Raw genomic sequence first — 17,097 nt, forward strand, 5'->3', positions numbered from 1 at the left:
CGGAAAGGAGAGACTCTCCCCTTTCAAATGGTACCCTCCCCTAGTGTATCCCTGCTTGGTGATTTCCCCCTATAAAATTATGCCAAACAGCCTTTATGCCCCCCCGGGGGCTGATGGGGCAGTAACCCCCAATCTGCCCCACTGGAGGGGCAGAAAGCACCCTCAGCACCAGGGATTTGCTTTTATATGCCTGGAGTGGGGGCTGCCTAGAATTGGCATGACCCCCCCCCACCCCCAAAAAGAAGGCACAATCCCTTCTGCCCCCAGAGGCAGATGGGGGCAATAGCCCCTGATCTGTCCCCCAGGGGGTAGAAGCCCACAAGGCCCTAGGTTTTTAAATTTTATTTATATATACGTAGGGGTGGGCGCTGCCCAAAATGGACATGCCAATACCCCACCCTATAAATATGGTACAGTCTTTCTGCCCCACGGGAGGCAGATGGGGCAATAGCTCCTTATCTGCCCCCAGGGGGGCAGAAAGCCCACTATGCACCATGGATTTTTTCCCCCAAAGTTTGGGGTGGAGGCTGCCCAGAATGGGCATGCCAATGCCCCCAATACTTGCCAGTCTTTCTGCCCCCGGGAGGTAGATCGGGGCAAAAGTCCCCTATCTGCCCCTGGTGGGGGCAGAAAGACCAATAGGCATCAGTCCAGACAATTCACCCTATCCTGGATTCCCCTGGAAGTCTAGTTTAAAAAAATGTATAGGTTTGCTAAGTTTACCTAGGTGCCGGCAGAGCTAGGTTTCAAAATCTACAGGTAAGCAGTTTGCAAAAAAAGGGTCAGTTTTCACTGTGAAAATGTGGTGTGTTCACGTTGTGTTTTGGGCCGTTTCCTGTTGTGGCCACTATAACTACCCACACAAGTGAGGTATCATTTCTATTGGAGACCTAGAGAAACAACAAATTGTGGAGCAACTGTTATTGACTTTCAATGCATTTCTGCCTTCCAAATGTAAGACAATGTGTAAAAAAGAAGCCACTTTGAAAAATGACCTATAATTCACATGCTGTTATGGGCACCCACAATTTTGGAGATTTGCAAATAGCTACTGTTTCTAATCTCTATATTTTGTTCCCATTTCAGAAATACATAGGTGACTTTCATACCGATTTTTCCCGGTTTATATTTTTCCAAATGAATTGCTATATACCAGGTACACAATAAAAACCATTGCAAGACGCTGCTCAGTTAATGACTCTGGGTTCCTCCCGTTCTTGGTGAACCAACAAGTACAATATATCCCCACAACCATAAGGGTCCAGCGGATGTAACGGTATAGTGCTTTGAAACACCCGTCATACTTAGATAGAAGTTGCATATGAAAATATTGGCACAGACTGCTGGTTTTTTTTTTTTAACTCATTTTCAATGTGTTCCATTTTCAACTGTTAATTTCTATACTAAAACCTTGAAGGATCTACACAAATTACCCCTTACTGAATTTAAAATGTGGTCTTACTTTGCAGAAATGTATAGCGTTCCCGGATCCATTATTCCTTTCATACCCATTTTTACCATTAACTGGAAGGAGGTTGAAAGCAACAAAAAAGCAAAAATAGGATAGGTCTCAGAAAAATAAAACTGTAAAAAAAAATGTTGGTTTTCTGACAAAAGTCTGCTTGTCCTTGAAAGCTGGGAAGATTATGATTTCAGCACCACAAACACTTGATACCATTTGCAGGGGAAAAACAGACTTTCATCTGTAGCCCTTTTTTCCCCTAGGCTGCTGATTTTTGGCTAATTTCTGGGTCCCCTCCAGGGGAATCCACAAACTCTGGGTACCTTTAGAATCCCTGTGATGTTGGAAAAAGGTACACAAATTTGGCATGGATACTTTGGGGTCAAAAAGTTACAGGGGCCTAAGAGCAAAGTAAAAAAGAGCACAGGCAACAGGGGCAACAATTCAGACTTTACACACTGCATGTATGGGGGAATGGGGAGATAACGGATAGAGTAATTTGGAATATTGAAGGCAGCCGAGGCCAAAAACGGTCAGTGTTTTTGATTGCAGCTACACTTCAACAAAATGTACACCAAAAATTTGCTTGAGCCACTACACATTCACTAGTCCAAAGATGTTCTAAAATACACAGACTTTCCGTGGGTTTCACCTAAAAATATCTTGTTCAACAAGGCTTGCAAGAGTTGATCTTTTAGTATTAATGCAACACCTCCCCCTACTATGAATGGTGTGGGAAACGTAGGGAGCTCTAGCATCACCGGTGACCACAATCTATTGGTTCTTGCAGCCACACAGCTGGTCCTGCGTTAGAATTGGTGCAGCGATCTTGGCCTTCGTAGATCTATATACTCGATGCAGCGATTTCTCCAGGTGCAGGCAGGTGCCGAGTCAGAAACGGATGCGTAGCGCATCTCTCTGTTCGGTTACTTTTCCAGCTTCCACCACAGGAACAAACTGCAGAGGCCCATAACCAGCTTCCACCACAGGAACAAACTGCAGAGGCCCATAACATCAACAGGCACCTCTTGCCAGGTCATCACTCTTAGCAAGGGAGTTCAGGGGAGCTAGGGGTAAAGTCTGTGTGTCCCTGAGAATTCAGTACGGGAGCAAGCTCTACTTTAAGCCCTTTGAGATCTTCCTCAAGCCGGGGACACAGCACACAGCAACGTCCTTGTCCTTTCCTTGGAAAAACAACCACTGCAGGCCAACCTCAGACAGCACACAGCAAAGAGGCAGCACTTAAAGTTTCTCCAGCTCATCTCATTAGCAAAGGTTCTTCTAGAATCCCAGAAGTAATCTAAAAGTCTGGGCCCCACTTTTTATAGCACAATATCCTTTGTTCTCTGGTGGCAGAGAAGCTCTGCGCTCAACCAGTTCCGTCTTCTCTGGTGAAGCTTACTGCAAGGAGGTGGAGACCGCATTGTCAAAGGCACACCAGGCCCATTCCGGTGTGAAGGAAATCTCCTCCCCTACTATGAACATCTCCCAGGTCTATTCTGCTCAGCCCGACTCCCCCTGGAAAAGCAGGACATACCTCATACCTGCATTTGACGCGGTGGACCACGCCATCCTCATCCACCGGCTGAACAGAGCGAGAGTCACTGGCACCGCCTTGGCCTGGTTCAAATGTTTTTGGAGCATAGAACTTTCGAGGTGGCTGACGGGCATGCTCAATCCAGAGCACTACCCCTTCAGTGTGGGGTCCCCCAGGGCTCCTCCCTGAGGCCCACACTTTGTAATGTGTATATGTCTCCTCTGGAAGATATCGTGACACCTTTTGGCATAAAGGTAGTCATGTATGCCGACGACACCCAACTTGTCTCCCTAAATCAGTCGGCCCAATGCTTGGACAACCTAGCTACTTGCCTTCAGAACATCTCAAAATGAATGAGCCACTCTCACTTTAAACTTAATGGGGAAAAAACAGATTTTACTACTTTGCGACCCATGTAAACTCCCTACCACACTCCTATGGCCGCCCTGCATGGGAACACCCCCCACCCCTAAAAAGGAAATCAAGAGCCTAGGCATCTGGATTGACAAAGACCTCAACTTTAAAGCCCAAGCGAGGAAACCAGCTGGAACATGCTTTGGCCTTATGTGGACAGCACGGAAAATCCTCCCCCGAATCCTCTTCCAGTCCAGAAAACTCTTCATCCAGGTTGTAATCATCTCAAGACTGGACTACAGAAATGCCCTGTACCTAGGGGCTCAAAAATTGGTCAATAAACTGCAACACGTCCAGAATGCAGCAGCCAGGCTCCTCACTGGGACAAAGCCCAGATGCTCTGCTAAACCAGCTCTCACATCACTCCATTGGCTCCCAATTCAAGAAAGAATTGCCTTCAAAACCCTCTGCATTTCGCACAAAATCTTCCACGGCAGAGGGCCCCCCCCCATACGGAGACCGCTCATCAAACCTCACAAAGCCAATAGACCACTGAGATCAAGTACCCTCTCCCTGGCCAGTGTCCCCAGAATAAGAGCACGCTCAGGGGGACGCCTCTTCTCATATAACGCCTCAAAGCTATGGAATGCCCTTCCCCTCAATATCCGAAGGGAAACCAACCTATTGGCCTTCCGTAGGTTACTAAAAACCTGGCTCTTCCCCTGGAAATCCCCCCTCCCTGGATCTAGCATGTTGAGCAACAGCGCTGGGACGCCCACGGGTAGCTATGCGCTTTAGAAATCAGATTCATTCCCCACCCCCCAAAGTAGCTGTCTATACAGAAAGCACATACCCAGCCCCTGCCTCTCCCCGTCCCTCCAAAGCCAGACAGTCAATACACAAAGCTAGCCGAGGCACCCAGGGTGGCTAAGCAAGAAAATACCTACTTCCTAAAAGTGGTATTTTCAAAAACAGAATGTAAAAATTATCCTTGCTAAAAGATACGTCTTTATATTTGGAGTTCAGGCATACTAAACCATATCTTCCTATTTTGTCCCAGTGGGAAGTTATATTTATAATATGTTATAAAAAAACTCCCATTCTATCATATGTATTTTACTATCGGGACTTGCCACATCCATCAGGACATGTCAGATCTTTCACATACACTGCATCCTGCCCACAGGAGCACCACATAAGCCTACCTTGGGGGTTACTCATATGTAAGAAAAGGGAAGGTTGGGACATGGCAAGTGCGTGCACTGTTATCCAACTTAGGGATTCTACCATGTATTATGTATGCACCCATATGTGTGCTGCCATTTGTATTTTTATTTGAAGCATTTAGTAATTCGTGAAAAATGGTGCAAAAGGATCAGAGCTCCTTCTCTCAATTTGTGGGAAGGGCAAGGTTTAAAAAAATTGGAAAATACCCCTCACACACTCAAACCTGATTCAGGGTCATGCTTAATCATTGGGGTATTCCTGTCCCTCTATGGGACGGGGCATGCTACGACTTACGTAGACGCAGGAGCACTTTATTCAGTGATTGGTGAGAATGTGTAGTTTGTTGGATCGTGAAAAGAAAAAACTGAATTTGAAGCTCTCTGCTAAACAAGGGCAGGGTTTAGGCAGTCCTCATGGATACAGGGATGTTAGTCCAGATCATGGCTACCTAAATGGAGAAAGCCGGATGCCATATTTTTTCTTCTTCCACTTCATCTCCAGTCTGATGACAATCTGGCAGTGAGTATTTAGAGAGCCCTGGGATGTGGTGATCTTGCCAGCAAGATAGTAAAGGATGACTGTCGCAATACATCTTTTCATTAATCCTTATCATTAATACAATAAAGTACTGTTGAGTTGGGTGGTAAAGCCTACCAGTCACAGCACATCTGACCATAAATAAATATATATATATATATATATATATATATATATATATATATATATATATAAATAAAAGGAGTTATAAAAAGATTCCCGTAGGCTTCTACTGGTAGAGCAAAAGAGTGTTTTCATATAGATTTCAGACAAAAACTCTGCATGAGGAAACTTATGATCACACCTAGTCCGTTTACTGCAGATTGTACTAGAACGAGAGAAGAGCACCAGAGTGCTTTACTCCTGGCTTGATTCAGAAAAGGGGGTGGTGATGAACAGAGTGTCTGAATTAAGCAGACCACTCTTACCCAGTCCACAGATCAGGGCTTGATCCATCACCGTTTTTTAGCTCACTGCACCATCCCAGCTCAGAACCTGGCTATATGCAAATTAGTCTGTCCCTGGCCCAGTGCATCATGGGAACAGGGCGGACCAAACTACCAAGCCAATTCTTATACTGGGAAGGAAACAAGCTACCGGGGACCGGTTTCTGGCATTTCAGCCGTCTTCGGCCCGGCTTGCTTGAATCCTGATGGTCCAATGAGCAAGGGACTCACATCTGAGTATACCCTTCCACGCTTATGGTGGACAAAAACGATTCAGATTCTTCTGGTGAAGAATTGGCTTGGTAGTTTAGTCTGCCCTGTTCCCATGATGCACTGGGCCAGGGACAGACTGATTTGCATATAGCCAGGTTCTGAGCTGGGATGGTGCAGTGAGATAAATAACGGTGATAGATCAAGCCCTGATCTTTGGACTGGGTAAGAGTGGTCTGCTTAATTCAGACACTCATCACCACCCCTTTTTCTGAATCGTTACTCCTGGCTTGGGCCACTAACAGTTCGTTACTCGCCCCTCCCCCATATTACACCCCTCTCCTGCCTTACCTCAGTCAACTACTCCTCACCCTCCAATAGTTACCAATCTTCCCCGGCCCCCATTTTATGTCATTTTGAGATTGTCACTTTTTGGCCACATTTTAAGTCAGGCAACATAACCATCACATCAGTGTTTCTCCATCAGTTCTTCACCCTGCGGTCAGCCCCATCCATTCACCATCCGCTACATCAATCCATCTTCCTGCCCTCCCCATACAAACCTCCTGCACGCTGCTTCATCAACTGATCTCACAATGAATTATTTCTTTACATCAGCTGACCTCCAAGTAGACCTGCTGCAAAATAGTTTACTCTGTTTCCTTAACCATACAAAATAGCAGCCTACTAGTAACTGCTCTAATCAACTTACGTGCAATTGTGATGGTCAGTTGGCAGCCTTCTTCTTGCCTCTTCCCCCACGCCTAGTCTTCTTGTGAGGTTTGACTCCCGGCATCCTCTGAGAGGGAGATATGGGTACAGGTCCACTGGAGCCTGCATGGTCTTCTGTTGCACCACCGAGATCTGAAGCAGACAGGGGGAAAACATAACGAAATTCTTCCTCGTGTTTCCAGCTATAGACTCTGTTGGCTAGATAGTCACCCAGGTCTCTCTGGTACTTCTTCTTCAGAGCTTCTATGAGGCTATCTTCAAAGGTACCGGCTTTAGCTTCGATTTCGCCTTTTATTTGGATGCAGAGATCTGGTGGGACAAGCTTCTCCAGTGCTTCCTCCAAGATTGCGATTAGTGCCTCAAGCTTCTCCACCTCCCTTACAGCCTGTTTGAGTGTGAGCAGCATAAGTTCGAAGGAACACTTATTGGTCACTTCGCACAACTGCTTGTTGATCTCAGGGCGGGATTGTAAATGTTCTACACCACTTTGTAGGACTCTGAACCCTCTAGGTATCGTTTTCGTTTTATAATATTCTGAGAGGAAAAAGGCGTGCCATAAGAACAGTTTTTCGCGTTTCTTTAAAGTCTCGAGCTTTTGTACATTTTCTTGGGTGGCTTTTGCCCTTCGCAGTTGCCTTGCATTCTCCTCCTTCGTTTTGTCAAGGTCTTCAAACGCGGCATGAATCTTCGGGTCACCGTCCACCCTTTCCTTGAATGCTTGTGGCATTGCGTTGTAGTTCTGGTCGGTCTGAAATGTATCAAACTTGTCATGCTTACTGTGGTTACGTTTGGGACCCTTTGACTTCTTGGAGGTAAAACTGGAAGCCTCTTTTGCTGTGGTGGTCTTTGCCAAGAAGGCCTCTGGGCTTGGAATAAATAGCCGAGCTTGTGCAATGCCAGAATCCATACATTCTGCCATACTGGTGGTTGAGAAGCGAGCCTCTGGAGCCGGCGCTCAACAAGATGTGGTGCTTCAACTAGTACTCACGCTTTAGGAAGACTGCTTCAAAGTGAGCAAATACATCCACCAACACTGAGAACAGTCCTTCTGTTGGACGGTAGAGAAGACAACGTCCTGTAGAGAAACAAAATAAAATGGCACCGATTAGGGTCCAGGCACAAATCCAAATGTTAACTTTAGTGCAAACCATTTCACAGTCCTTAAAATGAGTCGTTTGGTATTAGTCACATTGACACAAATACATTAAATGAACTTTTAAAAATGTTAGAGAGTTGAAAAAGGAAATGACCAAATACTTGTTGAAATGAGTTGCCCAATAGAGGCTATATATGCATTAGTTGGTCAGTGTGGTATTTACAGCACATCTAAATGCCACAGCAGTGGGGAGAGCAGAAATAACTAACTTCTTTATAGAGAATGAATGATTTTACGACTGCATCAGTAGTTCCTGCTTTGATTTGCAATTTGGATATTAAAGTTGCTTTGATACCTGAAGAATCGCTCCGACTGCTTTTTATTTTGGTACAGCTTCGTTTGATGGGAAAAGTTTATTCTTATAAAGAGCAACAAACAGATGTAAATGTGTCTCACAAATGGGAAAAGCATATTTCGGCTTCAATCACTGGAAATAACCGCAACAAAATATGAGACTGAACTCCAGTATCATGCTGATAGGAGGAGCACTGAGTGGACAAATACATCATGGGAAAAGTACCATTTGTTGGGACGGAAAAAGCCATTGCATGGTAACGGACCTGTAAACCTGTCCGGATAGCCCCAGCTGCAATGATGTTTAGGATCTCGGATCCCAATTTTGACATACATATGTCTTATGGATGGCAGTCTGGTTGGGCTGGCAGGGGCGTCCAAAGCACAACCCTCAAAATTGTGAAAGGCTACTGCATTTGCCAGGAATTAAGTAGCCTGAGCGCAGTGGTGGCAGCATACCATGTAGTGATCAATCGATGGGCACAGACCTTTTTACCAAGATCACTGAACTGGCCTCTTTAACTGGGTCGATCAGTAGAAGTGAACAGGCATGATCCGCTTCACTGGAATGAGGTCTACAGGCTCAACCATGTAAAGTTCTGCTGCTGTGTGCTTAACTCACCTTTGGCATACAGCAAGTCAGTATGCAGTGCTGTGCAGAGTGTGGATGTAGTATACATGTGCTGGTTGTATGTGTGCCTGTGAATTGTACAGTACATGGAAGATTCTGGGTTCCATTTTCGGAGACCCAGGGCTAACTGGAGGAGCATGAGGTGGTAGAAATGCAGCAATTCACAAATCTTTCTGTGACAATTACTCTGTGATCAGTGTGGGACACAAAAACACACGCACACACACCCCCCCACACACACACACTAGAAAAGAGAGCCACAATCTTCAGTACACTTGAAAGAGTGATTCTTGATTCAGAAAGGTTACAGGAAAGGGGTCTGGGCACATCAAAGAAAGGAGATGGGACTGAAAAGATTATGAAGAGTAGGCCTAACACCCTGGGGTAATCTTGTGATGCCCATCACTGTGACTGAAATCCAGATGTGAACATCTAGTCACTTCCAGGACCGGTGTTGTGGAGATGTAGTGCATTCTGTTACAGAATGTAAAATGCACTCTGGAGGAAGGTTAGGGCAGAGGAGAGGGCACTTCAAAAGGAACCAACTCAACATACAGATCAGAGACTCTTACCCCCAAGTCGCATTTGATAGTATGGGAAACTCTAGCACTCCCCCGTCGCCCACTCTCACTCCGAGTTGCTGACGGTCGAGCAGCCAGTTGGGCTTTGCAAGGAGGAGAACCTCTGACACTATTATGCTTGTGACCAGTACTAGGGGTTAAGGCCTACCAGTCTCCCAGGTTGGTGAAGGGACCTCACCAAGGGAAAATCTGAGAAACTGTCCCTGGAGCACCAGTGTTTGGTCGCCAGGACCAGTGTGCCTGGTGGAGCCTCGAGAAGGGTGTGGTGGGGGGACAGTGTAGAATGATTTTGAGAGGTCAAGGAGGATCAGGGCCATGGTTTCTCCTCAGTCAAGGAGAGAATCGGATGTCAACAGTGGCAACGATAAAGGAAATTTTCGTGCTGTGGTTCGTGCGGAATCCTGACTAGGAGGCATCCAGAAGATTGCTCTACAGATGCTTTGTGAGTTAGTAGTTGATGGTTCTGGAGGATCGTGGCAGGAAGGGGGGGGGGAAGAGATGGGGCGGAAGGTCTTGAGATTGCTGGGGGTGCGTGTTTCCATTCATCGGGGGGGTGCGTGTTTCCATTCATCGGGGAAGGTGGCTGTGGAGATTAATGTGTTGAAGATTGTGGCAAGTTTTTTGCTAATTGACTTGCTCTGGAGGTTGAAGATATGGTTGGGAGAGGGCTCTATGGACTGTCCAGAGTGGCCAGATTTCATGATGCCAGTGGTGTTGTGTGGTGAGGTGGTCCCAGATGGTTAACAGGTGGTCTGGGTTTACATCTATGGGCGCGATGAGGCGGAGGATGTTGCCAGTGATGGGTTGGGACTTGAAGTTTCTGTAGATCTGGGGTTTCCAACCTTTTCTGTAGTGAGAGCTACTTCTGCTCAAGCAAAGTCTTCCTGAGCAACTAGCAAACACTATGCCTGTGAAATATTGACTACGCTATGGCCACCCTAAGCAGAATTATCAGTAATTACCACCCAAGTATTCCCGGTGCAGTTGCCATCAGAAATGCCAGGAAAACATTAATCCATATAAAATGCCTCCACCTGACTTATGAAGTAACATTCAAATCTAGACATGCTCTATGGCACAAAGTATATAAATACAGCAGTAGGTCTCCCCAGCTCAGCTTGAATTATTATTCATCAGTTTCTGAAAGTGCACTTTTCTATCAATACCACTTTCCACTGTGGGCAAACAAACTCAATTAACAGAAGAAAATCAATTTTTGAAAACCAAAATTGCCTTTAAAATGGTTTTCAGATTTTAGGAAATGCACGGTCCCAAAACATCAGCTTTTAATTTTCATTAAGAACTCCAAGGTACAAATACCTCATATGACAGACTACTTTGAATACCCAGGTATTACAGTCTTGTGCCACAGATGCTCACACAAACAAATGATGGACATAATGCTGAATGAATCATACATTCACCCCCAGTCAAGAGATCTGGGTTAAATCCATTCTTATTTTGCTCACCATGCCACCCCAGTTTAGACACAGCCATATGCAAATCAGTCTTGACCCTGTGCCTCATGTGACAGTCCAGACCGATGTGCCAAAGCAGGTACTCACTGGACCAGAAACCAGCATCCTTGGACTGGTTTCAGGGTATGTCACCCTTCATCAGCCAGGCTAGCTTGAATCCAGTGGCACAGTAAGCAAGGGACCCACGTCTGGGCATTCCCATCCCACTTAGGGTGAAAAGTACTACGCAAACAAATGGACAGAATGCCGAGTCATACATTCACCCCCAGTCAAGAGATCTCGGGCAACTCCATTGTACTTTTGCTCACCAGTTTAGACCCAGCCATATGCAAATCAGTCTTGACCCTGTGCCTCATGGGAACAGTACAGACCCAACTGCCAAGCCAGATCCTCCCTGGACCAGAAACACGGATGTCTGTATTATGCCAATAATGCCCACCATTATACTAGGGCCACAGTTGGGCCAAGGCTTGAACCCATAAGGGTCAAGGCAGATACCATATATCAGTCATGACCATTATTATGCCAGGAATACGTAAATGCAGGCCAGTCATTCTCCCAGTATGTAAATGATGAATGTCAGTATACATCAACTAGACAAAAATACCCCAAATAGTCAAGGATGACCATTATTATGCCATTGGCACTATTATGCCAGGAATGGGAACAGTTATGTCAGAGATAACACCCTTATGATGGGGGCTACCATAGACATTTGGTGGTCCTTGAAACCAGGTGTAGCTTTCAAGAAGCAATAGTGTTTATTAGGGACGCAAATAAATGCTGATGAGTCTCTTCATTTTCTCTAGTCTAAATCATGTCCTGTTCTACTCAGGTTTTGAGCTGGTTATACACCCAACACATTTTCACTCGGACTCCTGCAGTCCCACACTTTGGTGGGTCAGCACTCATTACTGATCAGGCTACTACTGTCATAATTCGGTTATAGTCCACTGGTCACACACACACATGTTGTGACTGCTGATAAATCAGGGATACAAGATGGCCAAGCTCCTTGTGGCTTAGTTATATTGAGATTAGATACAGACTGTCAAGTGGAAGGCCCTAAATGCCGATACTTTGTGTGTTTGAGTGTTTACTTTAGTATAAGTTACTGCCATAGGATTGGCAGGCTGTCACTCTTAGTATTTTGAGATCAGCAGTGTTGCCTTCTTTAATAGGCACCTACTCTCCGAATTTGATACTGGGCTTGGCTTCATCTCAGGGCTACTTTGAAGGTACTGGCGAGCTACCAGTAACTCCTGAACTACTTGTTGAGACCCCTGCTGTAGATGTTGGAAATCTCTTTGCCAATAAAATCTACCAGGGTGTCAGAATTCCTGGTAGGGGTGATGAAGTTTTCAGTGGCTGAGGGGTTGAAGAACTCAAAGACTAGTTATTTACTGCAATTATTGTAGTCCTCCGAGCACTCAATATTATCAAAAAATAGTCTTTATATAGTTTTCACTATTTTATTGTCCAATCTTCATTCAAATCAAGATCCAAATTTCCATCAAACGATTGCTTGCAGCCAACGCGCGTTTCGTCAAGTCCGTATAGGACAATTTGACTTCTTCAGGGCTGCAACCCAAATATATACAATCAGTCTCATTCCTCCAAGTTACAAATTATAATATAATTATACATTGTCCGCATATTAACAGTAAACTGTTCAAAATAAGTGTTGATCTAACCTAAGTTAAGGTCCAGTATATCATTATTGTGTTAACACATTAATCCCACAAGAAGGAATATATTTACCAAAAACCTGATCTCAATATTAAACAAAAAGCAAAAAACATACTGCAGTTGGGACTGACCTCGATGCGGTTGACAAGGGAACGACTTTTAGTCTTCTTCAGAAGTTGGTGGTATTGGTTAAGCGATGTTTTGAAGGAAGTTTGGTCTGCAGTGTCCTTGTAGGTCACCTTCTTTCAAGTTGCTTGCAGTTGCATTTAGAAGGTCTTTGTTACGTGGTGTAGGTAGGTCTCATTGGTTTAGTCTGCTCGATGGGTGCGACTGTCAGCGCAATCAGTGATCTAGGTGAAGAAGTTCTTGACAGTCTATACCAGGTTGGTTGAGGTGTCCGGGTGGGAGGAAGTCAGTCCATTGTCTCTGATACATTGTTCCAGCTTCAGTGAGAGGTGCTTGGGGGTTTGGTGGTGGTGCTGGTGGTGCTGGTGGTACCTGCAACAGTGATGTGTGTGATGACATGGTCTGTCCAAAGGAGTTTGGTAACATGGGTGTAATTTACTGTCTCTGGCCAAGAAGAAAGGCGTTAAGTGGTTCCTGCGAGGTTTGTGGTGTTAGTTACTAGTTGTGTGAGGCCTAGGATTTTTATGCTTTTTAGGTGGCCCGCGTGGTTGGTGTAGTCGAGGTGGAAATTGAGGTCTCAGAGGAAGATGTAGTGCTTAGAGTCAATGGGCAATCCCTATCGCTGACAATTCAGGAAGGATCTCAATACCTGGCTCTTTGACTGAACACCAGCGCCCAGATGGATTAAACCCCCTTCCCACCCACTGCCTTGAGACCCGCACTGATGAGAAGCTGGCTTTACAAACCCCGGATTGGTTGCCCCATTTGAATGGGGAACGGGGTGATGAAACTGGGTATGGCTTTGCAGAAGCTAGGTAGAGGCCCTGGAGGTCTGTAAGTGAAGGTTTCTCTGATGGTGGTCTTGCAGTTTTTGTGGAGTTGGAAGTTGAGATGTTCCATGATCGGGGTGGCATCATCTTCAATGGTTGTGCAGTGGATGGTTTCCTTGCGGATGACAGTGATTACACCTCCTTGTGAGTGGACGTGGTCTCAATGAGTTATCTTGTAGCTATCAGGCATTTCTGTGGCAATCTAGGTTGCTGATGCCGGGTTCAGTCAGGTCTCAATGAGGAAGCTCAAGTTAGGGATGAGGGAGGCGGTGTACCAGATCTCAATGGTATGTTTGCAGAGAGATAGTGAGTTGAGCAGAAAGCAGCTGAGATGTTTCAGGGTGGTTTTGGTTGGCGGGATGGTGGTTGCCATATGTGTGAGAGCTCCGGTGTTGCAGGTTAAAGATCCTACTATAGAAAGAGAGCAGTTGTGGCAGAGGTCCCAGGACCAGGGCTAACTTTAGCATCTCATGTTTTACAATGCATTGTAATTTCATGGTTTTTTTTCAATTCCGTGCTTTCGCTGTACTTCAAGAGCAAGTTTGGTTTCTACTTAAGGGAGGAATGTGTTCTATTTAGGTCTCATTTAAATTATTTATTGTAGAACATTGTTAATTTTGGAATCATGCCAGAAAAGTGATATGGTCAAAAAAGAGGGAAGTAATTTAAGTAATTCTAATTAATTATCTATCATCTGCCTGAATTCAAATTTGTTTCAATTTAGTATGGGAGATTTAAAGTGATAGGGGGGGCAAAGTGTGCGAAGATATAAGGAAATTGCAATTGTTTTAATGTTTATCTTCACAAGTGTGTTACAATGGGTCGAATTATTAGGAGGCAAAGGCGGCAAGTTATTTAATTAGCAAAATGCAAGTTTAATTTTGTAAATGTATGTAATATTTCCTAGAGGATCATTCTATTTTTAATCAGGTAATTAAATGGCTATTTAGTTGAATATCATTTCAATTCTTTGAGTTTTCTATTACTATAACAAGGGTTTTACAATAAAAATAAAAACATTTAAAGAAAAATAAAATCACAAACAAGTCACCACGCGGGGCAAGAAAAATCAGAGTAAAATGCTGATCCAAAGTCCAACTATAGATCATATCTTCTTTAAAGCAATGTATGATGGATGACTGAAATCAAATGAAATGAGGAAACAAGACGAACACATCAAACAAGGAAGAAAAGGAAAAATGCACCCGCAGTGGGGAGGAAAGACGATATTGGTTAACACCCACATGGGAAGAAAGAAGTAAAGATGGTATTCTAGACACTTTCTTCAAAAACAAAAAGCTCCAGCAGATTCAACGGGTCGGGGGGTCATATAGGGGTCTGTATGACATATGAAGCATGACTTGTTCAACGTAGACCTAGTCAATGAATAGTAGAGCTCGACAATAATCATTAAGCAAAGAACCCCAAACCTCATCAAATATCTGCAATTTGTCACATTATTATAAATAATGTGCTCAACGCATATCCTAGTTTAATATCAAGCATTTTAAGAACAGGTAATTGAGTTGATAATGAGCAAAGGGTATAAAACAAAAGCAAGTATAATAAAATTCAAAGTCACATTTTATTTCACATTAATTTCATTTCTTAAATATCTTTCTATTTAGGAACCAGTTGATTAAGCGATCCAGGTGACGGGGTGGGGAGTTATTAAAATTGAGTACATTAAATATATTGCATTCAACAATTTTTTTAACAATTCACTTTAAATGTTAATTACACGGTTTATTAAATCATTTGATTTGTGAATGTTTAATAACCGTAATAAAGATACAAAGGATAGTAGTAAAATAATGTGTAATACATTGCATTTCAATTATAAAATAGAACTAACAAAGTCTTAAATAAAGGATATTGTCGTGTCTTGGAACATAACAAAAAGTTACCATTCTAGAATGCTACATTAACCCCTTGCGTGCTGCCGTCGGCCAAACGCCGTGGATAAGGCGTTAAAGGTTGATATTGCATTTACAATAAACTACCCAGTAGATGGCAGTGTTGTTTAAAACATCCATAAAAATGCAGTTTTTAAAACATCCATAAAAATGCACTTTCCGCTGACTGAACACAACGAATAGTGTGCACGCGTAGGTGGTTTTCAACATTGTTGCAACATATACAGAAGACATTTTTATAATGCATATCAAATGCTAAGTGAATGTAATTTCCATTGAGGTACATTACAATGGCATGCATAGGTTATTGATGTAACATGCCGCTCTTTGAATGCTTTCATGAAACCCACGATATCCGCTACTCTCCACCCATTGTTGGACACCGGGTCTGAGCAGCAGGCTCTAGTATGGCATGCAGTCCTGCTGGACTCCACTCCACCTGGTACCTTCTTCTCAAAGGTGGGTGAAAATAATCCACTTTTTTTTTCTTACTGCGCTTCTTTAACATGGGGAATAGGGAGGATTTCTTAACTGATATGCATAGCACCAAGGAAGCCATTCATGGGCTCCCGGGGGGCAAGGTATCCACTGCCGCCAATCTTTTTAGTCTGTTGCGCAGAAAGCACAAAAAGAAGAGGGTGGGGGCAAGGGAGAATTGTCTCACCACACTTGGGGGTCTCATATGCTAATTTTCACAGTGTTGGTTTCTTCAATCCATTACTATTCATACAGCGCGAATACTCACTCGAGGGTATCCAGGTGCTGCTGTTGTCTATGATCTCAGTCAAAACACCTGGTCTGGAGTCCCTTTCTAAAGTCTGAGAGGGCGACGTTCGCAGATGGAGAGAATGTCGGTCCAAGAGTTGGCGGCGAGGTAGGAGAATGAACGGCCTCCACTGTAGCGACGACACATGCGGGGAATGTGGGCGAGGAAAGGAAAGCGCAGGTGTCAGACGCGTTGGTGGAGGTTTAGACAATGGTTAATGTAGGCTGATCCCTGATCAAAGAGGACTGTTGGACTTGGCACTTTTTGCAGGGTAACCCACAACTTTTTGCTTCTCCTCCTATTTTTTCCTGACCGGTTGTTGATTTTCGGTCTCTAAGCACTTCACCACAGCTAATCAGTGCTAAAATGCATATGCTCTCTGTGTAAATCATTACGATACGTTCAGATTGATTTATTTTGATTTACTGGTCAGTTCCTAGTAAAGTGCACTGGGTGTGCCGGGCTGCTAAATCAAATACTACTAGTGGGACTGCAGCATCGATTGTGCCACCCACGTGAGTAGTCCAGAAAAAAGGCCCCAGGCCTGCCACTGCAGTGCCTGTGCACAGTTTGCCAACTGCTACTTGGCAAGTCCACCCACTTGCCAGACCCTAACCTTCCCTTTTATTACATGAAGGACACCTCTATGGTAGACCCAAAGGTACCCCCATGGGCAGGGTGCAGTGAACGTGAAAGGTAGGACATGTACGGATGTGTGTAATATGTCCTGACAGTGTGAAACTGTCAATTTCTTTTTTTCACTATTGAAAGGCTGTCTTGCCCCAAAGGACAGAATCGGTAAGACTTTGTAACATTTTACAAGCATATCTTCCCATAGGGATAAGATGGAAAAATAAAGTTTAGGCTCTCAGAACTTATTAACACCTTTTACTAAAGATGTTTTTTAAGCGGTGTGTGTGTTTGAAAATGCCACTTTTAGAAAGGAGAATAACTAGGACAACAGCATTAGACAGAAAGTGCACTTCTTCCTGCACTTAAAGGAGTGCCTCACACATTAAACATAGATTGTACTAATTCATACAAATGTTTTTACCTCCATCACAAGCAACAAAATAATAAAATAATGAATACGAAATATCCCAGATGATACTCCGACACCATAAA

At 44.1% G+C, this 17,097-nt stretch overlaps 1 protein-coding gene across 4 annotated transcripts in view; it reads right to left on the bottom strand.

Annotated features, from left to right (window-relative positions):
* The window catches only part of LOC147701388 (uncharacterized), a 77,507-nt gene that overhangs the window by 35,212 nt on the left and 25,198 nt on the right, over positions 1-17,097 (bottom strand). For all 4 annotated transcript variants that reach the window (XM_086928644.1, XM_086928642.1, XM_086928643.1 and 1 more), the window contains exon 2: positions 6,486-7,580. In XM_086928644.1, coding sequence (XP_086784770.1) covers positions 6,501-7,424 — 924 coding nt within the window. In that variant the 5' untranslated portion in view covers positions 7,425-7,580 and the 3' untranslated portion in view covers positions 6,486-6,500. The remainder of the gene's footprint in view (positions 1-6,485; positions 7,581-17,097) is intronic.

Source organism: Lissotriton vulgaris, chromosome 7 (genome assembly GCF_964263255.1).
Source record: "Lissotriton vulgaris chromosome 7, aLisVul1.2, whole genome shotgun sequence".
NCBI classification, from domain to species: Eukaryota; Metazoa; Chordata; class Amphibia; order Caudata; family Salamandridae; genus Lissotriton; species Lissotriton vulgaris.